We start from the raw sequence: 27,672 nt of genomic DNA on the forward strand, positions 1-27,672 counted from the left end.
CCTGAAAGTCTGGCAGTTCATTAAAGGTCCATTTCTTTTTATTCAGGACTATGCTTAACTTTGCTGGGTATGATATTTTTGGCCACAAACCCATTTCTTTGGCTTTTCAATATGTTTCAAGACCTTTGGTCTTTTAGTGTTGCCACTGCTAGGTCTTACGTGATTCTAATTGTGTGGCACTCCCATATTTAAAATTGTTTTTTTCTTGTTGCTGATACTGTTTTCTCCTTGAACAGGGAGTTTTGGAATTTGATTATAATGTTACTGTAGGTTTTCCTTGTAAAATCTTTTTCAGGTGGCGATCGGTGGACTTTTTTCTATTTCTACTTTCCTCTCTTGTTCTAACACTTCAGGACAATTTTCTTTAATTATTTCTTTTACTATTGTATCAAGATTCCTTTTTTGGCTGTACCTTTTAAGTAGTCCAATTATTCTTATGTTTTCTCTTCTTGATCTGTTCTCCAAATCAGTTGTTTTTCTTATGTTTCATATTCTCTTCTATTTTTTCATTCTTTAGATTTTGTTTAATTATTTCTTAGTCTCTTATAACTTCACTGTCTTCCCTTTGCCCAATTCTGATTTTCAAGGAGTCATTTTCTTCCTTAAGATTCTGAAACTCCTTGGGGCAGCAAGGTGGTGAAGTGGATAGACCACTGGCCCTAGAGTCAGGAGGACCCAAGTTCAAATCGGGTCTCAGACCAGACACTTAACACTTACTAGCTGTGTGATTCTAGGCAAGTCACTTAACCCCAATTGCCTAAAAATAAAAAAAAGCTTAAAAAAAATCTCATCTGGAAATGTTTTGTATGACTTCACATGCATAATTGCTTGCCTTCTCAATGGGTGGGAGAGGGATAGAAGGGAGAGAGAGAATTTGGAACTCAAGATCTTAAAAAATGGATGTTTTTAAAATAAAATTTTTAAGAGTAAAAAAAAAACCATTTTGTTAAGCCAATTTCCCCAGTTACATTGTAACCCTAGTCCCAAAGCCCATTGGTATGGGACTCTCTCTTTATTGGAGGAAACCAATATCTTAAGCGTGCATGAGGGGCAGGGTGAAGTTAGTGAGAGGAGAGAGAAGAGCTCTTGAATCTCTTTTAAGCTTCAAGACCCTGAGTCTCTTCAGGCTTCAGGTGCTTCTGGCTTCCAGCTTCAAAGAGAAGATGAAAGATGCCAGCCCTGTTTCAGGTTCCTGAGGGAAAAGAATCAGGGAAGAAACCAACACGAATGGAGCTGGCAGTCCATCATGACCCTGTCCCCAGCTTGCTACACTTTGAGGAATTTCCCCATGGGTGAGATCTAGGACTCTCTTCTTTGGTTAAGCTGAATTGCCTTGCTCTTTCCCTGTTTTGTCTGATATATATTCTCCTATGAATACTTTCTCTGATTTCTGTTTGGCTATGGGATTTGGATAAATGAGGGGTTTTATTTGTTTTCCTCTCAGTGTCATGGGTGTTCATTATGGAGCTGGTATTTGGTGGAAGGGGTCAAGCCTTAGATATAAAGTGTGGGTTCCTACTTCTTCCATTAATAAAACAACAATCAGAGGCTGGATTGGACCTGAAAACTACATCCTCCAGACTAACAATATTTAGGGAGCAGATAGATATAATTCTAGCCTAGTACTCTCTCCCAAGCTTCTGGTCCCAGCTTTCTGCTTCCCCTCCTGGCAGGAAATAAGGTCTCCCTTGGAGAAGGTTGGGGGGAGAAGAGGCTCAAGATGTCTGTTCTTGTTCCCTTCCAGCCACACAGCGATAGCCCCATGCTACATGTAGAGGTCAGCCTTCCTGCATTAGGATCATAGATTCAAACCTGGAAGAGACCTCAGCGACCATCTACTCAAATCCCTTAATTTTATAGATGGGAAAACTGAGGCCCAGAGACATTAAAGTGATTTGCTCAAGGTCAAGGTCCCAAGCAGAGCTGGGACTTGAAATCAGTCAAGTAAATAACCATTTTCCCACTGAATCACTACCATCCTTTTTTTTTTTAAATTCAATTTTATTTTATTTTCAGGCCCTTTCTGTAAATTCCTTCCTTTCATCTTTGGTTCCTTGTTATCCTAAAATTGAATTGTGAAGGTCTCTACTTCCCCTTTCAGTTTAGTTTTCCCCAAACCTGCTGATCCAATTAAAAATAAACCACTAGGGTCAATATTTTATCTTTCCTAGCAATATTTGCACATTAAAAGGATTACCGGAAAAGGACAGGGAGGGAGCAAGCGAGATTCCTTCCCCAACCACAACCCAGGCTTCAAACACAACACAAAATCCCCCATGGGAATCAGGCCCAAGTCTACCAGTAATGGAGTCTGTGCCTGCATGTGCCGTGTGTTCCCCACTTGATGATGGAAACAAAGAGGGCAGGACTGGAACAGGAGGGGGACCTCCAGCGCTATTTTGCAATTGGCACATCTCAGAAACTTTAAGGCTTCCAATTTGGGAACTCCGGAGGGACCCTGCCCTTCGACCCTCTTTCCTACCCCCCCAACCCCACCCCTCCCCACCCCCGCCCCCATACTCGTCCCCAGGAGCTAGCACACAGACTCTAAAGTGGTCTCATTTGTTCACTTTATTCATTTTTCGGTGAGAAGGGATAGGAGGTGGGCTGGGACGTCGAGGCTTCAGCTCTCCATTTCCATCCCAGGGTCTGCCGGGGACAGGAAACGTCAGGTACTGAGACAGTCCGCCGAGTCCAGAGACAGGAAAACATCTGCCTTGCACCGGAAAGTCCCGAGCCCATCTGGAAGCAGCTCGCAGCTCTGCAGATTCGGGGTGATGTCCTTCACACATACCGCCTAGGCAGGGAGGGCACCGGACAGATAAAGAAGGCGAGACGCATTCTGCATGGCAGCCCCAGCCTCCCGCATGGGCTCCCCTAGCCGTCCAGCGCCCCGCACCTTTTCCAGACTCATCCCTCCCTCATCACCTGCCACCCACCCCAGCCCTCTGGATTCTCTCGGGTCACCCTGCCTTGTCCCGTCGCGGGTCGCCCCAGTCACCCCACACTCACGAGGCTCCGAAGGCTGGTTCGAGGCTCAGGAAAGGCGCTGCTCCCAGTGTCTCCGCCGTCCTGCACCGGGTCGGAGCGCCTGGCATATGGAGAGCGGCGGATGCCAGACAGCAGCCCCGACGCCCGGCCCACGGAATAGTAGCTGGGTCCGGCTGACTGCTTGTACCAGGCGTGACCGGGTGGCACCAGCAAGAGGCCAAGCGCCAGGACAGCCGCCACCAGCTTCCCGCGGGAAGGCATTGGGGAGCGCAAATCAGACCGACTCACGACGGACAAGCTGTAGTAAGTACCCTTTCTTCCAGCGACCAGAAGCTCTGAGCCTTTGAGCTCGACTGCTCCTTATATCCGCGGTGCTGAAGGGCACATTGCGTGGCGAGCTGGGTGGAGGCGGGCCTGGGGGTCTCTGCGCCCTCCCTCCCAGTTGCAGCACCCCAAACACAGGAAAGGCAGGAGACAAGCAGAGCAAAGGAAGGAGGGGGGCACCTGCGGGGGCGGAGCCAGAGCTTAAGCTGCTCTAAAGCCCGGGCAGCACCACCTCCACTTGGGGAGAGAAGGGGGGTATCAAGCAGGAGCTGTGTGAAATTCTTTGCTCTCCTTCAATCCATGGGGGAAAAAAAGCAATCTTTGGTCTTGGAACCTGGAAGTCCTGCACATCTCCAAGTCCAGCTACTTCCTGGAGCTGGCTCAGCAATACTTTCCCTCCTTCTGGTTCAGAATCTACAGCATTAAGCTTTCAGTGGACTTAAGGATATCAGGCAGACTATTAGATAAAGTTTTCTAGGCCAGGTGAGAACCCACACTTTGGAGCCCAGTCATGAGCTAGGCTGGATGACCTTAGAACTTGGTGCCATCCCAATCTTTCCAAATATAGTTTGATATCCAGCCCTTTCTCAGGGACCCCTTTTAACACAACCCATGGGACTGAAGACCAATTTGTTTTAGAAGGTGCACACACCATTTAAAGTGGAAAATGTGGGTTGAATCCTAAAGGACCTCAAGTATTTGGAGTTTGTCCTAACTTAGCTAGCCCTAAGAACCCCAGGTTCAGAGTAGGGGAAAGGTAAATGGCATTAAGTATGGTTTCTTAGGGGTCAGGGACAATGGTAACAAATTCTGTGGCCAATCTGTTCCTGACTGGAACATTACAGCAGATACACAGCATGGAAGGATAGGAGCTGGCCAGCAAAGAAGTCCTTCCTGGGCTAAAGGTGGAAAGTGACAATATTATTAACTCATTATTTGAAGTGAATAGAAAAGCAATTCTTTCATATCAGCATTTAAAATAGATTCCTAAACAAAGAGCACCACAAAAGATTCCATAGAGATTCCGAGAGCTTAGCAGGTTGTTTCATCATGGGAGGGGGGATCTGTTTGGGTCAGTGACATCTGGGGTGGTGATGGTGCAGTTTTAAACCAGTGGATTCCCATAACAGGATAGGGGCTGAAAATATGATAGCCAGGAAGCTCACACTACAGAGATGAAGGAAATATGTGAAGGACTAGAGGGGAGATGAGGTGAGATGAACTTCCTCAACTATCCTTACCCAAAATGTATGCCCCTTCCAGGGTCATAAGAATAATAAAAGTAGAGCTATCCATCTTTAAGAAGCATTCAAAACCATCTGAAGAGTTTTTATTAAATGCACACTGTGCAAATAGCATTACTTTTAAGTGCCCAGGGAAAATGCAAAATATGTTTGAAAGGATCTGCCCTCGAGGTGTTTACTGTTTCCATCAGACAACCTATACTTCTCGCAACTTCCTTGGGGAAAGAACAACATCCGGCTATGTCACATCATGACTCTGGAAACATCCTCTGGCATCACTGGCACCTGCCTAGCCTGCTTAGTAAAGGTTACCTGAAAGCTGAAGAGACACAGTGGGAGTAGAAAACAAGCTCTCTGTATATTGAAGTTGAACTAGATTATCTCTAAAGTGTCTTTTTTCTTTTTTTTTTTAGTATTTTATTTTTCCCCAGTTACATGCAAAAACAATTTTTAACATTCATTTTTAAAACTCTGGGTTCCAAATTCTCTCCCTTCCTCCCCTCCCTCATTGAGAAGGCAAGCAATTTGATATAGGTTATACATGTGAAGTCATGCAAAAGATATCCCTAATAGTCATGCTGTGAAAGAAAACAAAAAAACCTCTAGAAAAATAAAGTAAAAAAAAGTATGCTTCAATCTGTATTCAGACAAAAGGTGCTTTTTTCCCGTCTCTAACATTCTATGATTCTATATCACAGGGTCAAAAATGATAATAAATAACATACAGGAAAAGGACAATGAAACACTTTGACAAATTGGGTGTGCTGGTGCATATCTGTACTCCCTGGTATTAGGGATGCTGAAGCTGGCAGATCTCTTGAACCTGGCAGTTCTGAGCTGAAGTTTGTCTACACCAAGCACTGCCTTAACATGGTGAGCCCCTGAAAGTGGGAGTGGGGTGGGGGAGTGTGAGGTTGGAAGATGGTCTAAGGTTGCCTAAGAAGGTTCAAACTGGCCTAGACTAGAAATGGAGGAGGTCCAAGCTCCTATGCTGACCAGAATAGGACTGGGCCAACGAACTTATAGTCTGAACAGGACAGGGAAACTCAGTCTTTAAAAAAAAGAGAAAACTTAACATCATTGATTGTAACAGTGTCAAAATGTAGTGATTAATCATTATCAGACATGGGCAATGTGTTGATTTTACTTAGCTGTAATATTTTTTACAAGGGAAGGCTTTAATGGATCAGGTACCATTAAAGAGTTACAATGATATGAACAAGAGCACCAATAAAATAAATGAAAAGGAGGGAGGAGGAAGAAAACGAATGACCAGCCTCAATGGCCAACATGGTTTCAGAGGATCACATATTTAGAAATGCAAGAGACTCTTAGAGGCTATCTAGTCCAATTTCCACATTTTACAGATGAGAAAACAGAGGTACAGAGACATTAAGTGACTTGTGTCAAGGCCACCACAGGAAGTATTTGAGACAGAAGTTGAGCCCAGGTCTTCCTGATTCCTAAGTCTAGTGTTCTCGCCACTTATACCACACTGCCTTTCAAAAAAGCCCCAACTTAGAGATGTTGAGGATCAAACCTGAAGCTTCACGCATAAAAAGCACGTCCTCTACAATGAACTACCTCTCCTAATTTTTCTTGTACTGTTTTTCGGGGCTTTCATGGAGCCATTTGGGGGTAGAAAGTCTAGTTTCATTTGTGTCTGACTTCTCTCCCCAAATTTCTCATCCTACAGTATTCACCACACCCTCTCCCAAATACTTTTTCTACTCTGTCAACAAGAACTATTCCTTTGGACTGTTAAACATGCTCCAAGTTAAGCTATTTGAGAATTCGATGCATGTAGAAATCCTCTGTACTAGAACAGTCACTCTCTTGTCCCCCTCCTAGTGTTTATGTCTTCTTACCTGTTTAATTTATATCAGAAAGCCCTAAAGCAGCAGTAAGTCTCCTCTCGTTTTTTTTGTTTTGTTCTTTTTTTTACAGGAGGGCCTCACTGGTGTTTCACAGAAATGTTTATTCATGAGTATTTTCATATCAAGACACATCAAAGGCTTATAAACCTATCAAGTGAAGAACTGGGGGGCCTTAGGGGCCTTCAGCAAGGCTCAGATAGTTTAATGAATTTTAGCTCTCAAGATAAAAAAAGTTTCAACATCGTGAATGGAAAAAAACAAAATCAAGTCCAGTCCTCCTTCCAACCCTCTTACAATCAAAGAAGCCTAATCCTGCAACCACACTAGCTTCTATCCACTAACATAGAAGGTTAAAACAATCAAAGGAAGAAAGCTGACTGCGTGCCCACCTTGTCCCCCATGTCCTTCCCATTATGTGGGTGGTCTCAGGTTCCTGCTAAAAGGATCAAGGCCTACAGGAGTGTAAAAATGACCCCTTTTTGTAGCTTGGGATCAATAAGCCCAAGGTTACAGAGTTCTTCACCACACAACAGGTAGAAGGCAGACGTCACAGAAGGTATCAGTCACTCCTTGAACTTCCATTCCTGTCGACACATGGGACAATGCTGCTGTACTTGCTGAGAATTAAGCCATTTGAGAATACAGTGCATGTGGAAACAGTGTGAGCACTGTCCCCACACAAGGGGGCAGTCATCCCCAGGGACTTTACCTGCCATTAGAAAAAAAATTTATTTAGGTCACAAGAAGCAAGTTCGTCATCTAAAGTTATAATTTACTGACTATATTAAATTCAATTATTTTATTCCTTTTTCTTTAATTCAAACTTTTATTCAGTGTCTACTATGTGCAAAGCATGCATACCCTTTTAAATTGAGACTACTTGAGAGCCCAGTTCCCATTATAAACTTGGCCTTTTTTGGAGACAGAAATTCCACATGGTCTAAAATAGGCCAGTAGGAATGAGAAATCTTGACTCTGCTTTGAATTCAGAGCTCCTACATTCTCCCACCTAGAAACTGGGGAAGATCTCTCAGCCCCATCTTTTTGGTATGTTCTGGAGAATAACTACAAATGCAAATAACTATAAAAATGAAGAAAAATAATATTATTGTTTCAAGGGCTTCAAGGGATCACGTGGAGAATTTCTTTGGCTCCCATTTTTTCCCATTTACAAAACTGCCATGTTTTTCTCCTCCATCTCTAGAAACAGGGTGGTAAGTTAATAACAATGACAGCTTGAAGGAGCTGGAGTGGTTTACCTGGAGAAGGAAGATGTGGTGGGAGACATGATAGCCATCTTCATGAAGATGGGAGCCACCATTTTCATGAAACTTTTCCTGCTGCCCCCCCAGCTCCCAGAAGCTTCAGAAGCATATTTAGGTCTGGCATAAGAAAAAATTTCCTAACAATTTCTCAACATCCGAAAGTGAAATGGTGGCACCGACGTTTTTAGACAAGCAAAATTAATTCTGCTAAGAGGAAATAAGTTTTTTTTCCCCATCAAATATCTGATAGGTATATAGATATAATATCTATATGTACAGCACATAAGATAAAAGATATCATTTTACATCAAAGATATTATAGGGAATTAACAGGTCAAAGAATATAAACAAATTTTTTTTCAAAAGAAGTACTGCAAACTTTTAACAACCATATCAAATATTATTTCTAATTTCTTAATAAGAGAAATGCAAATGATGATAAATAAACTCTCAATTTTCCCAGGAGACATAGGGGACTATGGGTACAATATGCAGCTATCATGCTCAGATATGATTAATTGGATGTTTTTGCAATCTCTTAAGCCCCCCTACAATCATGTCATTTTTTCTCTGCTTAGAGTTATTTGAACTTTTAGTTATTCTCTACAAACTGCCTACTAAACATTTCAAATTGGATGTCCCATAGACAGCTCAAATCCAACAGGAACAAAACAGAAATCATTATTCCTGCACCCCCTTTGTCTCCAAATCTACCTCTCTTCCAAGTTTTCTTATTACTGTTGAGGGAACCACCCATTTTCCCAATCACCCAAGTTTGAAACCTGTATTATTTTTGACACCTTACTTTTCTCTCACTCCATATATCCATTCAGCTAACAAATCTCATTTCTATCTCCAAGACATCTCAAATTCCAAACCATTCTTTCTAACTCATACAAAGTAGCTAGGTGTCAAAGTGGATAGAAAGATGGCGCTGGAGTTAGGAAGGCCCGAGTTCAAGTTCAAATTTGACCCCAGACTTTTACTAGCTGTGCAACCCTAGACAAGTCACTTAAAACATTTTCCTCAGTTTCTTCACCTGTAAAATGGGATTATAACAGCACCTACCTTGAAGGGTTGTTGTGAAGATCAAATGAGATAATTTTAAAGCCTTAGCAGAGTGGTATATAAATGCTTATTCCCTTCTCTTCCCTTACTTTATTTCCCTCCAAATACTGCCATTACACTAGCTCAGGACCTCATCACCTCTCACTTGTACTATTGTAAAAGCCTCCTAATTAGTCTCCTTGCCTCAAATCTCGCTTTTAATTTATCCTCCATCAGCTGGCAAATTTTATTTTCTTAAAGCCCAGGTCTAACCATGTCATTTCCATAATCAAAAACTTCAGTGGCTTCCTATTGCTGCTAGATCAAATTTAAACCCTGTTAGGCATATGAAGTCCTTCACAGCCTTGGCCCCAATCACTTTTCTGGCCTTACTATATATTACTCTTCTTTATGAACTTTACGTACAATCCTGACAAGTGAGCTTTCTTTCTATTTCTCAGATAGAACATTCCATTTCCCATTTTCATGCCCTTTTCAGATTATCTTCCATGTGTGAAATATATTCCTCTCACCTCTATGAGACTCAGCTCAAGTGCCACCATTTTCATGAAACTTTTCCTGCTGCCCCCCCCAGCTCCCAGTGTCATCCCTCCCAAAATCACCATGTATATATCATCTTTACAGCCTTACTTATGTACATGTTCTCCCTCCTTATAAAAATATAGGCAAATACTGCTTCCTTTGTATCTCCAGTACTTAACACAGTGCCTGCTTAAATATTTGCTGATAAGATTTTTCTTTGTTACAAGGGAAACTTCACTGGGGACACATGTGAAACGGACTGCAATGTAAAAATAAAAAACATCAATAAAACTTTTTAAAAAGTGAATTACTGTGGAAAGAGTCAGTGAATTTCCTGTAGAATGAAGATCTTCAAACAGAAGCTGGATGACCACTCATTGGGAATGTTGAAGAAAGGATACCTCTGGGTTGGGTTCTGGTTTCTTGATTCCTGTTTTTTAGTCAACCCTGCCTCAAGAAGTAGACCTTTACCCTCAAACCCTTTCCTCTTTCTAACTTCCCTGTAACTGTCAAGGGAACTACTAATCTCCCAGTCCCCCAGGCCTGAAACCCAGGTGTCCTTGATTCCTCACTATCTCATCCCCATTTCTAATCGGCTGCCAAGGTCTGTCAATTTCACCTTTACAACATCTCTCAAATATGCCCCCTTCTCTCCTGACATTGCCACCACTCTAGCGCAGGCCCTCATCACCTCACACCTTGAATACTGCAATAGCCTGGTGCTAGGTCTGTCTCAAGGCCTTCCTCCCTCTAATCCATCTTCCATTCAACCACTAGTGCTTTTTTTAAAGCACAGGTCTGACTATGTAATTTCTCTATTCAATAAACTCCAATGGCTCTCTATCTTCTCCAAGATCAAATATGAAATCTTTTACTTGGCATTCAAAAAATCTAGCACATATCTCGACCCTTCCTGGCATTCCTCAAACAAGACATTTAACTTCTTGGCTCCAGGCATTTTCTCTGGCTGTCTCACATGCCTACAGTGCTCTCTCTCTTCATCTCTACCTCCTGGACTCCCTGGCTTCCTTCAAGTCCCAGCTAAAATCCCACCTTCTGCAGAAAGCTTTTCCCAATCCCCCTTAATTCCAGTGCCTTCCCTCTGCTGATTATTTCCAATTTACCCAGTATATAACTTGTTTGTACATAGTTGTTTGCTTGTTGTCTCCCCCATTAGACTGTAGCTTCTCAAGGGCAGGGACTGTCTTATTCTTTGTAACCCTAGCTCTTAGCATAGTGTTTGGCACATAGGAGGTGCTCAATTGTTAAGACAGAGTCATATGGGGCCTCAAGTGTGTAGATTATTCTTCTGAGTTTTAGAACAGCTATATGGACCCAAAAGACCCACCACTACTTCAAAAATAACATTAATGAGGCTGAAATAGGGCTGTCTTCAGGGAAAACAAAAGAGAAGAACAAGGAAGTATTTTTAATCAAGTCTATGATGGACTATCCACTGGGATGTCAAAGGCTCTTTTTCTTGTCCTGGGTGCCAAAAAGAAAGAACATCTTGGATCTTAACTACATAGGACATAAGAGAGTCTGATGAGTTGGAGACTACTCCAGGTTATGTGTTGTCTTTTTCACAGGTAAATGTTGTCTCCCCAACACCTCTTTTCTGTGATATCCTCCACATTGCCTATTACAGTATGGAGCTCTACCCACAAGGAACACATAAGTGATGCTGATGGCTGATTGCTGCCTAGCCCTCATTGGCTGGAGCTCTCTTATTCTCAAGGCAGCCTTAGAGAGGCCAGTGACACACTTCAGATCTGCCAGATGTTTCTAAAGAAATGTCTGAAAAACCCTCCAGATTCCTATGCCTGTGTCTTGGGAAGACTAATGGAATAGCTAGCAAAAACTATGGGTTCCTATAATATAAAATGGAGTAGAACCAGAACAATTTACAGAACTACTATTCCAGCCCTTAGCACAATGCCTAGAACACAGCAGGTACTTAAATGCTCACTGAAAACTCATTGTCAAAAGGCAGTTTTCGAAGTCAGAAATCCAAGTTATCAACAATTATTTGAAAAATGCTCTAAATGACTAATAATTAGAGAAATGCAAATTAAAGCAACATCCTACCTCACATTTATCAGACTAGCAAACATGACAAAAGGAGAAAATAACAAATATTAGAGACACTGTGAGAAAACAAGAACTCCAGTACACTACCGGTGGAACTGTGAATTACTCCAGCTATTCCGGAAAGCAATCTGAACGAAGGCCCCAAAATTACCAATCCGTAGAAGCCCCCCAAATTACCAAACCATACATACCCTTTGACCCAGTCACACTATTAATAGGTGAATACCCCCAAGAAATCAAAGAAAGACAAAAAGGATCTATCTATATGTGTAAAACTCATTTAGAGCAACTCTTCATAGGAGCAAAAAATCAGAAACTAAAGGGGTGGAGGGATGGGGGTCCTTTGAACAGGGAATTGCTAAGCAAATTATAGTTTAACTATAATGTAATATCATCATGCCATAGGGCACAGCTAGGTGGAGAAGTGGGCCTGGAGTCAGGAAGACCTGAATTCAAATCCAGCCTAAGACACTTAGTTGTGTGACCATTTGCCTCAGTTTCTCATCTGTAAAATGAGCTGGAGAAAAAAATGGCAAACCACTCCAGGATCCTTGCCAAGAAAATCCCAAATAGGGTCATGGAGAGTCGGGATACAACTGAAATGACTCAACATCATCATGCGCTAAAAAATGGAACTACCAAAACACTAGGTTCCTCTGATGCAAAATAAAGTGAGTAGAACTAGAACTAGTAGCATATGATTATTCAATATTGTGTTTGACAAATGTAAAGATTTAAACTTCTGGAATAAATATTCATTGAATTCATTATTTGATTAAAAAAAAAAAAGTTGAACTTCTTTCACCTTCCCTTCTTGACCTCTGAAAGCTCTGAAAATAGCACCCCAGGAAAAACCCTAGAACTGAGCCAGCAGAAAAACAAGGTGCAGCAGTCTTGTAGCCCGATAAGCCTGGGTGACTAACAGGAAAGGCCCCTCTCGCTATGGGGGAGGGGGAGCAGCACATGACAGGAATTATCCCAGCAAGCCAGTGGCAAGCCCCACCTCAGCAAACCAGAGAGATCCTGAGCCCCAGGGTGGTGAAGCAGGCAAGCACCAACACCAGGCCACCTTGAGTGTCTCAGTACAGACAGGGGAATCTATAAATACCAGTTCACAAAACCACCATGTGCACTGTATTCTCCAGCAGCCAAATCTCTCAGTGCCTCAGCACAACTCCAGGCTGGCAGGCACCCTGCAGCAGCCAAACATTCAAGTGCTTCAAAGAAGCCCCGGTGAACAAGCATCCTTTCAGGGGCCAGACTCCCCACCCCTATCCCACGGTGCCAATGCTGCTGACCCCAGCTCAGCACCAGGTAAGCTGCCAAACCTCTACAGCCTCCAGCTGCCAGCACTTAAGACCCCAGCACAAAAAGTCAGTGACCAGGTCCTGGGCTCCCCTCACAAGAAGCATGGATCACTGCCCCCTGTGCTCTAGCAGGAGAGCTCAACTTTAAAAGCCCTGAAATAGGCAAACACCATCAGCAAAAAGCAGAAACGGGGACAGCCAGGTGGTGCAGTGGATAAAGCACTGGTCCTAGACTCAGGAGGACCCGAGTTCAAATCTAGCCTCAGACACATAACTTACTAGTTGTGTAACCCTGGGCAAGTCACTTAACTCCACTGCCTAGCCAAAAAACAAAAATACAACGGGGCAGCTAGGTGGTGCAGTAGATAGAGCACCTGCCCTGAAGTCAGGAGGACCTGAGTTCAAATACGGCCTCAGACTAAACACTTGACACTTACTAGCTGTGTGACCCTGGGCAAGTCACTTAACCCCAATTGCCTTTAAAAAAAAAAAAAAAAAAAGCAGAAACAGACAATGACCATAGATTCTTATTACAGGAACAGGGAAGATCAAGGCACAAATTCAGAATAGGACAACACTGTCAACATACCCACATCCAAAACTTCAAAGGGGAATATGAACTGACCTCAAGCCCAAAAAGCCTTCTTGGAAGAGCACAAGATGGATTTTAAGAGTCAAATTAAGAGAGTTAGAAGAAAAACTGGAAAAGGAAATGAGAGGTATGCAAGAGAGAGTCAATAGCCTGGAAAAGGACAGACAAAAATTGACTGTAAAAAATAAATCTTTAAAAAAATACAATTGGCCAAATGGAAAAAAAGTACACTGAAGAAATCAATTCCTTAAAAAGTAGAATTGACCAAATGGAAAAGGAAGCACAAAAACTCACTGAAGAGAAGAATTCCTTAAAAAGTAAATGGGCCAAATGGAAAAGGGGGTATAAAATCTAATAGAAGGAAACCATTTGTTAAAAATTAGAATCTGGGCAAGTGGAAGCTAATGACTCTATGAGATATCAACAATCAGTCAAATAGAAAGAAAAGAATGAAAAATATAAGAAAACATAAAATACCTCATTGAACTGACTTGGAAAATAGATCCAGGAGAGACAATTTAAAAATTATTGATCTACCTAAAAACTGTGATCAAAAAAAGAGCCTGGACAGCATTTTTCAGGAAATTATCAAGGAAAACTGCCCTGAGGTCTTAAGAAAGAAAACTTGGAAGGAAGCACAGAAAGGCAGGGTAGCTTTGAAAATGATGTGAAGTATTTATTATATAGTTTTTCCAAAAAAGGTAAAACAGCGTGAAATGGAAATTTGCGGTTTTATATTGAATCCTCTTTTTATGCTGTGCTGTGTAAATGGAAATGTTGTCTTTCTTGTGTTTAAGTTTAAAAAATAAAAAAGAATACATTCCTAAAATCAACTAGAAATTCACTTCTTTGCAACTTGTACTGATTTCATGTTCCTAGTTCAAGATAAGGAAAATAACTATCATGCCCTGTACTACTCCCCGCCGCGGGCCCCCCCCACCCCGCAAACCAAGACTTCTTTTCTCTAGGATAAACGGCCCCAATTTGATTACTCATCCTAATACAGCAGGATTTCAAGGCTCTCCACCCATATTAGCTCCTCTCCTCCGAATGCCCTCCAACCTGTTAATGTCCTTTCTAGAATGTGGTGCTCAAATAATGCACTGTTAGTAGAGACAGGAACTGGTTCAGCAATTCTGGAGAGCAATTTGGAACTATGCCCCAAAAGTCACTAAAACAGGTATACTCTTTGACCTAGCAATACTACTACTAGGCCTATGCCTAAAAGAAAGGGAAAAAAAGAATTTATATGTAAAAATACTTATAATAGTTTTTTGTTATAGTAAAGAACTGAAAACTCAGTTGATGCCTATCAGTTGGGGAAAGGTTTAACAATCAGTCAATAAACATTTACTAAGCACCTACTATGTGCCAGGCATTGGACTATGCACTGTGAATACAAGAGGCAAAAGACACTTCCTGCCCTAACAATCTAATAGGGAAGATAAACAAATATGTACAAACAAGTTATAAACAGGAAAAACAGGAAATAATGAAGCAAGGGAAGGTACTAGAGAGTTAAGAGGAGTTGGGAAAGGTTTCCTGTAGATGAGATTTTAGCAGGGACTTGAAGGAAGCTAGTAGACAAAAAGGAGGAATAGCATTCTAGAAGAAGTGGACAGCCAGAAAAAATGCCAGGAGCCAAGAGATACTGTCTTTCTTAAGGAACAGCAAGGAAGTCAGCATCATTGGATCAAAGTGTACATGTTGGAGGGGGTGTAAAGTGTAATAAGCCTGGAAAGGTGAGGGTGTGTGCTAGATTATGAAGGGCTCTGAATACCAGAGAATTCCATAGTTTATTTTGGAGATGATAGGGAGCCACTAGAATTAACTAAGTAGGGGATGACATGGTCAGAGGAGAGCTTTAGGAAAACCATCTCCTCTCAAAGCCTGATACAAGACAGGCTAGGGTTCTGAACCCAAAGCCTTGGGAAGAGCAATGCTTCTAGCCCAGTGGCACGTACCACCAGACACCATCCTGGGAAGCAGTCTTTGTGGAAACGCATTCTGACCACTGCTTTGGCACTGTCAACATCAGGAAACGATTTGATTCTATTAGTGGAAATGACACTAAAGAGGCATTATTATCTGCTTTGTCCTTGTACTTAATTTGTTTGTTTTTTTTTTTCTTTAGGTATTTGGGGTTAAGTGACTTGCCCAGGGTCACACAGCTAGTAAAGTGTGACGTGTTCGGTCTGAGGCCACATTTGAACTCAGGTCCTCCTGACTTCAGGGCTGGTGCTCTATCCACTGCGCCACCTAGCTGCCCCTTGTCCTTTAACAATGGGGTGGAGAACCTTTCCATCTGCCTTGCAGCTTCCATTGTGTTGTTACCCCTCCTTAAATTGTGAGCTCTTTGAAAGCAAAGACAGTCTTACTTTTGAACCTCTATGTATCCCAGGTGCTCAGCACACAGTATTTGATAAATGATTTATTTATTCACTCTCTGTGATTTTTTTTTTCACATGGCTATTTTTAGTTTGGATTTCTTCCTCTGAGAAACATCTATTCATATCCTTTGACTATTTATCTAGAAAGGCTGCTAGATGGAGCAGTGAAATCTGAAGACCTGACTTCAAATCCAGCCTCAGAGGCTTCCTAGCTATGTGACCCTGGGCAAGTCACTTAACCTCTGCCTATCTCAGAATAAAATGGGGACAATTTTGGGAATATCTTGAATATCAGACCTTTGTTAGACAGATGTGCTACAAAGGTTTTTTTCCTCAGTTTTCATCAAGTCTAATGGAAATGATTTTTTAAAATACAAAACTTTTCAATTTTATGCTATCAAAACTATCAATTTTATCTCCTAATCCTTTCTGGTTCCTTGTAAAGGACTCTTTCCCTATCTAAAGCATGGAAAAGGTATCTCCTTTCATACTTCTAGTCTGTTTATACTATGACCTTTTATATCTAGGTCATTTAATATGAGAATACGATATGAGATGTTCATCTAAGTCATAGATTTGAAGGGAGTCTGTAAACTTGGACAGGAAAAAATTTATCTTACATTCACTCATCTCTAACTGAAATTTAGCAATTCAATTTTTTTGAAAATCATTATTATGAAGAGTCCATAGGCTTCACTAGACTGCCAAAGGTGTCCACTAAAAACAAAACAAAAACAAAAAACAAAAAACAAAAAGGAACTCCTGATATAAAGATAATTTCTGCTAGAGTGCTTTCCAATTTTTCAAGGATGTTAAATAGTATTTACCCCAGCAGGTGGAGGTGTTAGGTTTGCTGAACATTATACTAACATGTTCAGTTGCTTCTAGATCTTGTGTACCTAATCTGTTATGTCTGTCAACTTTTCTAATTTTTAGCCAGTACCAAATTGTTTTGACGTTTACCACTTTGTAACATGGTCTGAGATGTTAATACTTGGCACACTTCCTTTTTTCCATTATTTCCTTTAAAATTCTTTTTTTTGGTCCCTCCAAATGAATTAAAGTAACTTTTTCTAGTTCTATAAAGTAATCCTTTAGTAGTTTCATTAATATGGACCTGAACCTACAAATTTAGGTAGTATTATTTTTATTTTATTAGTATGGCTAAACCATGAGCAATTAATCTCTCTCTGATATTTATCTTCCTTTATTTTTGTAAAGAACACGTTGTAGGTTTTTTCCCAAAGAATTCCTACGTATGTCTTGGTAAATGGACACCCAGATATTTCATACTCTCTGTAATATATTTCAGTGGAATTTCTTTTTTTGTCACATTGTTGGTAATGAACAAAAAGGTTAATGATTTGTTGGTTTGTTTTATATGACGTTTTGTTTCTATTAATTTTTAGTTGATTTATTTAGAGTTCTCTAAGTCATATCATCTCCCAAAAGAAGTATTTCCTCCTTCCCCCTACACTTATTCCTTCACTTCTTTTACTAGTGTTATTGTTTTATCCAGAATTTCCAAACTATGTTAATAGTGGTGACAATGTATATACTTTCTTTACTTTACCTCTGATACTGGAAAGGCTTCCACTGGTTCACTATTATAGATAAGGCTAACTCTTGGTTTTATATAGACAATGCTTACCACATTAAGGAAAAGTTCATTTATTCCTATGCTTTTGTAGCGTTTAAATGTTGTATTTTATCAAAAGCCTTTTCTGTATCCAGTGATATGACTGATTTCCATTATTCTTGTGATTAATGAGTTATAATGCTTATAGTTTTCCTAATAATTCAACCTTAAATTCCTGGTATTAATCCCAACCTGGTCATAGTGTATAAGCTTTTCTATATGTTGCTCTATCTTCTTTACTAATATTTTATGGAATATTGTTGCACTGATCTTCACTGGTAATACTGACCCATGATTTTCTTTCTCTTCACTATCAGGAATGTATGCGGCTCACAGAAGGAGAATGAGAAGATCCCTTTATTTCCTATTTTTAGAAAAAAAACAAACAAACACAGGTAATACGGAGTTAACTGTTCTTTCAATGTTTAGCAGAATTCAACTGTAAAGCCACCTGATACTAGAATTTTTTCTTTTGGTAGTTCTTCCGTAGGCTGTTTCTTTTTCTGAGATCAGATATTTAAATTACCTATTTGTTTTTCTAAGACAGACCTTCACAACTTGTAAACTTCTTTGGATCACAGATAGGTTGGACTAGAGACAGACTGTCAATGGTTGGTTACCAAGCGTCCCATGACAAACAGGAGAGTGTGCAATGGCAACCCTACATTTTTCACAGGCAGCCTGAAATCCTTTGGTGAGCCGCGTGTTGTGCTGGCCTAGACTAATAATTGGGGTATTTTATTATATTTGGCCATTCCATGCTATTTTTGCTGGCATATAACTGGGTACAACATTTTTTTTCATAATGTCCTTTATTGTGAGTTTTCCTTTTTCAAATCTGATTTTGGAAATTTGGCTTTCCTTTTTTAAAAATCATATTTGCTATTGATTAAAAAAAAAACAAGCTAGTTCCTAGTTTTATTTATCAATTCAACAGTTTTTTTTTTAACCTATCTCTTTTTTATTAATTGTCAGAGACTGATAATATCTAACTTTTCTAAAAATTCTATTCAGGTCATCAACTTCTTTCTTGCTGTTAGTTTTGTCTAATTCTGAAAGTAACATGTTGTGGTCACCAATAGCTTTGCTCTCTCTCCCTAAAATTCTTTAAAGTATTTAGATGTTATGCCATTTGTTGCACATATATTACAGCACTAATATTATTTCCCTGCTTATCTCTTTTAATCATGTTTATTTCCATTGGAACACTAATGCATTGTTGATGGGGTTGTGAACTGATCCAATCATTTTGGAGAGCAATTTGGAACTATGCCCAAAGGGCTATAAAAATGTGCATACCCTTTAACCCCGCAATAGCACTTCTAGGGCTGTATCCCAAAGAGATCACACAAATGGGAAAAGGACCACATGTACAGCTCTTTTTGTGGAGACAAAGAATTGGAAATTGAGAAGATGCCCATCAATTGGGGAATGGCTGAACAAGTTGTGGTATATGAATGTAATGGAATACTATTGTGCTATAAGTAATGATGAGCAGGCAGTCTTCAGAAAAACCTGGAAAGACTTGTATGCACTGATGCTGAGTAAAGCGAGCAGATCCAGGAGAACATTGTACACAGTAACAGCCACGCTGTGCGATGACTAACTTTGATAGACTTAGCCCTTCTCAGCAATGCAAGGATCTAAGACACCTCCAAAGGCCTTGTGATGGAAAATGCTATCCACATCCAAAGAAAGAACTATGGAGTTTGAATGCAGATTGAAGCATACTATTTGCTCTTTTTTTTCCTTCTGTTCTGTTCTCTTTTCTCTTTCTGGTAGTTCCTCCTATTCTAATTCTTCCTTACGATATCACTAATGTGAAAATGTTTAATAGGAATGTATATGCATAGCCTATATCAGATTGTGTGCCATCTTGGGGAAGGTAGTGGGGAGGGAGGGGGAGAAAAATTTTAAACTCAAAAGCTTATGATCAGTTATGACTGTTAATTATATATTTCCCTCCATCATATCCTCCTATATTCCCCCCTCCAACCCTCTGTCCTCGCCTTTTACACAGAACAAGGTGGGAAAAGAGGACTGTGATCATACTAGGAATCTATAATTGAAATGATCTGATTCCAAATTCTGCCCTTCCTCTTTTCATCTAGTCCAGCCTATTCACAAGCTCACACACTTTGTCTCCCTTTTGATTACCCCCTTTATAATCTTCCTTCCAAAACTGAAGTTTGTTTTGCTTGTGACTGTTCCCTCACTGACTCTTAACCTCTCTTTAACCCCATTTCCTTGACATTGTCTTTTTCACCATTGAGTCTGATATATTTCTGCACTAGACTTTGTGTTTGTGTGCTGAACTCTCATTTACCTGAGTTCGAGACGCCCTCTCCCTTCTCCTACATGTTTCTATACTTTTCTAACATACCTCAATGACGGATATAGTAAGTTCCTCTCACTTCTTCCCTCATATATTCCATTTTCCTAAAACCTTTAACATGTGACAAAACTAACTCCAGGCCCACCATTTCTCTTACTTCACTCCCTCTGTGAAACTAGGAGATAGTGTTGACTGAATGTATTTACCTTCCTAGGTTTCTGGTTTTAAAGCTATTACGGTCTTTACATTAGGAAATCTTCAAAGGCCTCTATTATGGTAAGGCAGATGCTGTCCTACAGAATCATACTCAGCTCTGTTATGGTAAAGTATTCCGAGCTGTAAGTCTTTTTCCTTTTTCTTTTTGGTATTCCAGAACCTTCTCTTCTCTGGAGTAGCTTCAATGTAGTCTTGGGTGATCCCTCCTGTGATTCTTCAGCAATTGAATTTTTTTCCTTCTGGTTGCCTAATGTATTCTTTGACTTGGAAGCTTCAGTTCTTGGCTGAGATGTTTCTGGATGTTTTCAATCTGGGGTTTCTTTTGGGAGGTGATTAACGGATTCTCTACTTTCACTTTGTCCTCTAGATCTAACAGAATTGGACAGTTTCATGATTTTTTTTAAAATACAGTGCCTAGGGGTCTGGGGTTTTTTGTTTTTTTTTGGTCATGGTTTTTGGGGAGTCCAAGGTTTCTTAAATTTTGTCTCAACCTGTTTTCCAGGTCAGCTGCTTTAATAGTAGATACTTTACATTTTCTTTTGTTTTCAAAAATATTCTTACTTTGTTCTCATATTTCTTATTGCCTAATGGAAACATCTAGTTCCATTTGCTCCATGATGTTTTTCAAATTTTGGTAAAATTTTCCACATTCTGTTCTAAGCTATTTATTCCCCTTCCAATTTTTTCCCTTCAGCTCCTATATCATTTATAATTTCACCTTTAATCTCTTAGTTAATTTAACATAACTGGAGTCCTTGTGGCCAAGCAGTTTTGTTTTCTTTTTTCCCCCTCCATGGCTTTACTGGTACTTTTGGAGTTATTCTTTTCCAGGTTTACCTCATGGATTTCTCTTAACTCATAGTGTTTCTTCACTGTATTTGGCACTTACTTTTGTTTACTTTTCTATACAGGCTCAGTTTCTAAATTGGAACTTTGTGCTACGGCTCTTGGAGTGGACTGCCAGGGTGTTTCAGTAACTTTGGAAGGTCCTAGGTGAACATGTACTGCCTAACTCACCTCTCTCTCTCTCTCTGGAGGAGCTGGCTCTGTCACCTGCTGTTCCAACAGGCCAAAGATACCACCACGCTAGCTTTAGGCACCAGTTCACAGTATTGGCTTCTTGGCTCCACTCAAAGTACCCACAGAGTTCTGGAAGTTTTCTTGTGTAGTTCCGCCATTTCTCTCTGATTTTCTTTATCATTCTTTCTTCTGATGAATACTAAAAACTTTTCTGAAGTGTTTGTGGGAGAACGAGGTTCCTCTAGGACTTTTCTCATCACCAACTTACCAAGAAGTGTTCTCCAACTAGACTATAATCGTGGTGAGGACAGAAAGGTTTCTTACCACAGTACAACAGGATTTAAAATCTGAAGGAACTTTAGAGCTCAATTCCTCCCAATTTTCTCATTTGACAAATGAGAAAACTGAAGCCCAAAGAATCTGGACGATTTGCCCAACATCACACAATTAGTAAGTAGAACAAAAATTTAAACCTAGGTTTTTTGACTTCAAATAGAATTTTGGTTCCACTGCCAAGCTTAACACTGTCTACACCTCTACAGTTAAAGAGGACTGACTTTGCCTCTGAAGTCCCTGAGGTGTATGGCCCTACTTAAATGACCACTCAATATAGCTAAACTTTTTAAAATATACTAGACCTAGTACTAATACCATGCATTCAGCAAGTATTTAATAAATGATTACTGAATGGACTCTTGTATACTGACTCAAAGTCAGGTTCTGTCTAAAAGTTTAGTGCTCTTTTCACAAAGTCACAATAAAAGTCAACAACAGAAGAATGTCTGCAATAGTTTTTAAGAACTTGCAAATCTGAGAAGGGGTGGCAGAAGCAGGATAAATCAACAGTTAAGATGTTTGTTCTTTATTTTATTTAGGTGAAAACCAGGGTAAAAGAAATAATGAATGTTTCAAACACTACTTACTGTGTAATCCTGGGCAAATCACATAACATCTCTCACCTTAAAGCGCTTTATAAATGTCAATTTTTACTACTTTTTTATAGACAAACACTTTTCAAGGTGCTAGGTATGAAAAGATAATAAAAAATGTTGTTTCTATAGTTAAAGAGCTTACAGTCTAATAAAGCATTTCTCAAGCTTTTTGGTCTCAAGAATGCTTTCACACTCTTAAAATTATTGAAGACAACCCCAAAGACCTTTTGCTTATGTGGATTATCTGTAGATATTTATATTAAAAATGAAAACATCTTAGCATCATTATGAAAAGTTTTTTTTAAACCTCTCAGGGACCCCCAGAGATCCCTAGACCACATTTTGAGAATGATTAGTCTAAAAGCCAGCAAAAGAATGACTGTATTAAAAGAAATTTGAGGACAGAGTGAGTACAGTCATCAAGGGAATCAGAGAAAGTTTCATAACCTGAGCTCATCTTGAGTGAAGAGAAAGATCTTTTAACAGTAAAAGATGTGGAAATAACGTATAATACATATGGGGAATACTGTGCTAATGAACAGTGGTAGGAGAGGGCAGTGAGAGATCAAGGAGATCCCTGGGCTGTCCAGTTTGGCTAGAACAGAAAGCATGTGAAAGGTAGTAAGGCTGGAAAGAGAGCCTGGAGCCACGCTGTTGCAGGCTGCTGAAGACCTTGATTCCTTTTTGGGGTTCCCCTCCCCCAACAGATTATGCATTAAGGAAGATTATTTTGGCATTAGTGTGAAGGACAGACTGGAGATTAAGAGGCCAATTAGGAAGATGTTACATTACTCCAGAGGAGAGGTAAAGATGGCCTGAACCACAGTGGTTACTGTATGAACAGTGAGGAGGAGATGGATGTAAGAGATATCTGGGAGGCAGAATTCCCAGAAGCTGATATCTGATTGGATATGGTAGGTAAGAAAGAGTCAAAGATCATGCTGAAATTTCTAGTATGGAAAAATTAATAAGTTCTTTTTAATACATATGGCATCTTTTCACCTTGATTATACAAAGTATTATAGCTAATGATTTCCAAAACTACCAGTTCACATTCCCAAATGAGGCATCTAAAACATGGAGAAAAAAAAAAAGAAAAGAAAAAGAAAACAGAATGAGGTTTTTCTACCTTAACTAAAGGCTGGAAAAAAGTATTTGCACTGAATTATTAATAGTATTAAATTTCACATTAAGAGATTAACAAAGCTGTGTTACTACTGTCTGCTGGTGTAATCCTAGAAATAATCAACTTTTTAATAATGCCTCTGAATTCTGAGTTCTATAGCCCTTCTTGTAATTCCAATCCAATTCCAGAATCACACATGTTCAAGTGGTAGCAATAAGAGTAGAAGAAACCAGCTATTGTTCACTACCAATTCCAATACTGTAGAGCTTGTAGTATTTGTGGGTGGGAAGGGGGACTACGTTTACAAATAATTATCAAACAAAATGATGAGGTGTACAAACAAAAAACTACATAAGGTCCAAGGAAAGAAAGTTCAGGGAAGACTGCAAGAAAGACACAGAATCTGAACTGGCCTCAAAGCAGTAGGATAAAGATGCAGTAAAATGCAGTGGATAGCATGCTAAATCTGAGTCAGGATAACCTAAGTTTAAAATCCAATTCAGACATTTAGTAGCTATGTGAGCACAGGAAAGTCATTTGCCTTCTTTGGGTCTTTGTTTCTCATGTATAAAATGAAGGAATTGGACTCATTATCAATGACATCTAAGGTCCCTTCTGTCTCTAAATCTATGTCCTACAATCTATCACGTTCCATAAGCAAACAAAGGAGAGTATGTGGATTCTGTGAGAGGCTTACTAGGTCAAGGAAGGTATTAATTTAGGGTCAAGAAAATTAGAGAAAGGAACAGGGACTGGAAAGAAGATAGGGTACATGAGGACAGTTCTCTACAGGTTATTCTCCTAACTGGAATGAGCCAGACTACTCCCCATCTCAGTAAAAGAATCACACAATCACAGAATCATAAATTATTCAAACAAGCACAGATAAGCCACCTCTCAGTCTTCAGAGTATCTTTTTAAAAAGCACTTCCCTTATCCTACACACATATCCAGTGCCCTTTCCTAATGGGTGACCATGAGCTAATCCATTCACCTCTCGGAGGCCCTGTTTCTGACCAATATTCTACGATCTATGATGTGAGCTATATATTCTCATTTGTAATTTCCTATGCTAATGAAACCACAGATCTGGTCCAGAAAAATTCAATAATAACAATACTCAAACTACATACTGCATTCAATTTTTGTAAAAGTGTGAACTTTGTAAACTGTAAAGTATTATACAAATATAAACCAGAGAGGCATGGCCCAATAGAAAAAGCACTGTTTCTAAAGTCAAGGGGACTGAGATAGAAATCACCCCCTGCCCCCTAGCTGACTGCTGGTGTGCCCTCACCCATAAAAGTAAGGAGAGAACTGAGGATTCCTCATTTCTAGATCTATAGTTTTATGATTCCACACACATCCTAGATTATGGTTAAAAGTCTGGTTCAAAGAATTCTTTTGACTACAGAACCAATTGAGTATTTTATTTTTATATCTAGAGGCAATTTCTTGTGCTCATTATGCAATATACACATACACAAACACATACAAATCAACCCATTTTTTTCGGTCAAAAGCCTTTCTTTGCATCATAGCCTCGGTTGACTGTTAAGAATTTCCTTCACTTATGCAATAAGAAATGAGTTCACTCAATGAGTTCATCTTGATTGGGACCCATTAGTAAATACTAATGTAGGAAAAATCCAAATGAAAAGGAAGAAAGTAAAAGCAAAGGCAACAGAATGAGACAGATGTACTCACAGTCTGGGCAGCAGCCATTAAAAGCCATTCGACAAATACCACAATTTTCATCATTGGCAACCCAAAGCCAGGAGGCTACACCATTCCAACACTTAATCTTCACCTTCATGGTGAGTTTGTATCCTAGGAAGGAAAAAGGGGATTATCTTGTTGAATAGTTTGGAGAGGAAACCAAATGGGGTAGAAGTTAAAGGTGACAATCCATTCCATGATGAAGGACCTGGGTAAAAACAGTGACTAAGTGCATTGATTATGTCTTTGTTTTTGTTCCTCATCTTCGAGATTCATAATCAACATAAATCTAGGGGAACAAGGTACCTTTAAAGGGTAGGGGGCATAGCAATACAAAGGGAATGATCTTTTTGCCAAGAAATAGTTTTAGGGCTTACTAGAAATACAGTCATCTCTAGACATTTGTGGGTTTCACATTCCGGTTTTTGGTTATTCGAAGATTGGCCATGGATAATTAAATGGGAATTTTTGGAGATTTGCAGTGTACTTTGGAAAACTACAGATGACTTGTGTATGTAAAGAAAACAAAAAAAGTTAAGTCATAAATGCATAAATACTGTATCACAGTATTAATCTATTTTCTCATTTACTACCATAAGTATATGTACATGAATTTATTGCAAACAGTTAAATTTTGTTAAAAGTTTGCCTAGGCAATGCACTGTTTGGGACCACCTCCTCTTTGTCTACCATCCAGACTCAGTCACATGATTTTCTCCAGCAGTGATTTTTGTATTTTGCAATCTGTAGAAGGGAATCTGCGAAGCAGTTGCTGCAGCTACATGGCAGCTGCAAAGTGGGCAAGATACTACTCTCTCTCATGCAGCAACTGCGATTTTTTTAATAGGTGCAGTGTGTTGTTTTGTGTGTGAAATAAATATAATCTGAACTATTAAAAATAAAGATTTGGGGGTGGGGCCAAGTTATTCCTGGTTTTTTACATTCTCAGGGGTCTAGCACCCCTAATACTCAAAAATGTCAATAGATGACTATACCTTTATCTGCTTGAAGCCTGAAAAAACAAAGCCAAAGGCCTGCCTCAGAGGAGAAGATTCAACTTCCCTGCTCTTTCTTGCTAAGAAACATGCCAGATATTTCCAGTAAGAAGCTTTGAAAGACCAAACAGGACAAGTAGGGAACAGAAACTCCCTATCTATTTGATAGGGGTTTGATACTATGATCAACTAAGCTTTTCCTAAAGGCTTTTTTGAAAAGCACAAAAGTTATCAACTGTTTTTAACTTTCACTTTTAAAATATGCTATACTGGGGCAGCTAGGTGGTGAAGTGGAGAGAGAACCAACTCTGGCGTAAGGAGGACCTGAGTTCAAATCTAGTCTCAGACACATAATACTCACTAGCTGTGTGACTCTGGCCAAGTCATTTAACCCCAAATGCCTCACCAAAAAAAAAAAAAAAAAGCTATACAGAAGTCCTGGGAAGCTTTTACATATGTGTGTATGAATATGTGTATATACATACGTACACATGTGTCTATGTGTACAGACCAAAGAGATACACACATATGTATGTCTACATATATCTATAAACTTACAGATATATATAGTGAAGTAGATCATTACAAGGCATCAAAACAAAAAGGCTTAGGACAGAAGATGGAGGGAAAAAGATTGATCACCTTCTAAAAGTTTGTGTTCTATCTGTACTCACTACCTTCTTTTCCTCCTTCCTGTGAGATAAGGTTTGAGGAAAATTTGGTATACTAAAAGAATCAATGACAAAATAATAAAGTATCTCTTAGTAAATAAAAATAGAGTAATTGTTCCAAGTTTAATTCTCCCCTGAAAAACGATGTTTCCAAAATCCATTCCCGAGTATTCTAGATTACACCACTTCCTGGATGGGCCCAGAGTCAAAAGACCCAAATTCCCATTCAAACTCTGCAAAATATGTGACCCTTGTCTAGCATCTTCACTTCTCTGAGCTTAAGTTTCCTTGTCTTTAAAATGGGGGCAGCAACATTTGGACTACTTGCTTCAAAGGCTTGCTAGAGGAAGGTTTCCTGTAAACCTACAAAAAGGCTATATAAAAACAAGAACTCCTAACGAGAAAAGAAAAGTAAGATTTGAGCAGTCTTGTCTTAGGATGGGAACACAACCATCACCCTAGTAGAATAAAAGCCACCTGAAGGCAAGAGTGGTTCCATTGTGGTTTCTGTATTTCGAGAATCTAGCATCCAGCAGGTGCTTAATAAAAACTTCATTGAACCGAACTGAATACATGAAAAAACACTATGCAACCTAAAGAAATCGTTCCTCCGAGCAGGAGGCCTCTCCTGGGCAAGGGAGCAGGTGGGGAGGGGGTGGCACACCTTAGGCCCAAATCGGTTTCCTTCCCTTTCTGGAGTCGCACCTGTTTGCTCCCCCACACCTAAAATCACAGCCGGCTGACTTGTCCCCGCCCCCTCCCCAGAATTCCCACCGGGTTCAGGCCTCACACCCAAAGCAAGCCTGAGCGTCGGCCGGCGCCCCCTCACTCCCGCCAGCCTGAGCCGTCCAAGGGCCCTCCTCCAGCTCCCGTTGGAGCCCGAGCCCCTCCCCCTGGAGTTCCCGCCTCCACCGGGAATTCCCATCAGAACCTCAGCCCCTTCATCCTCGCACCCTCCCCTGAGTTCCCACCTCCTCGGGAGTTCCCACTCGAGTCCGCGCTCTCCGTACGGCCCACTTCCCGAATTCTCCACTCTCGAGCTCTCGCCCCCCAACAGGACTCGCGCCGAGCTCGCCCCTTCCCGGTCCCGCCGTTTCCCCCCGGGCCGGGGCCCCGTCCCGAGGTAGCAGCCCCTGCTAGTGTTCACCCCTGAGTTCGCGCCTGTCTCCCGGCTCGAGCCCTTCCGTTGGCGCCCTCGTGACGAGTACAAAAGGGCCCAGAGACCTCGGGAATAGCAATCTGCAGCCGCAGCAGAGAGCGAGGGAGGCTCTCACCCGGAGCGCATTCAGCCCGCCCGCGAACCCGCTCCCCCGCCCAGCCGCCGCCAGCCAGCGCCCAGCAGACTCCC

The 27,672-nt window shown here is 40.5% G+C and overlaps 2 protein-coding genes across 2 annotated transcripts; both read right to left on the reverse strand.

Moving 5' to 3' along the window:
* Window positions 1-2,553: 2,553 nt before the first annotated feature.
* NPB (neuropeptide B) lies at window positions 2,554-3,396 on the reverse strand. Its single transcript, XM_027850232.1, has 2 exons — window positions 3,013-3,396; window positions 2,554-2,797 (listed from the first exon to the last, which is right to left on the reverse strand). The coding sequence occupies exons 1-2, from the start codon at window positions 3,250-3,252 to the stop codon at window positions 2,669-2,671; spliced, it is 369 nt and encodes a 122-aa protein (XP_027706033.1). The 5' UTR covers window positions 3,253-3,396; the 3' UTR covers window positions 2,554-2,668.
* A 2,287-nt stretch (window positions 3,397-5,683) lies between these two features.
* ANAPC11 (anaphase promoting complex subunit 11) lies at window positions 5,684-27,457 on the reverse strand. Its single transcript, XM_027850233.1, has 3 exons — window positions 27,296-27,457; window positions 24,647-24,769; window positions 5,684-7,145 (listed from the first exon to the last, which is right to left on the reverse strand). The coding sequence occupies exons 2-3, from the start codon at window positions 24,753-24,755 to the stop codon at window positions 7,000-7,002; spliced, it is 255 nt and encodes an 84-aa protein (XP_027706034.1). The 5' UTR covers window positions 24,756-24,769; window positions 27,296-27,457; the 3' UTR covers window positions 5,684-6,999.
* Window positions 27,458-27,672: the final 215 nt, after the last annotated feature.

The sequence above is a fragment of the Vombatus ursinus genome, unplaced genomic scaffold, assembly GCF_900497805.2.
Source record: "Vombatus ursinus unplaced genomic scaffold, bare-nosed wombat genome assembly UNPS02008996.1, whole genome shotgun sequence".
NCBI classification, from domain to species: Eukaryota; Metazoa; Chordata; class Mammalia; order Diprotodontia; family Vombatidae; genus Vombatus; species Vombatus ursinus.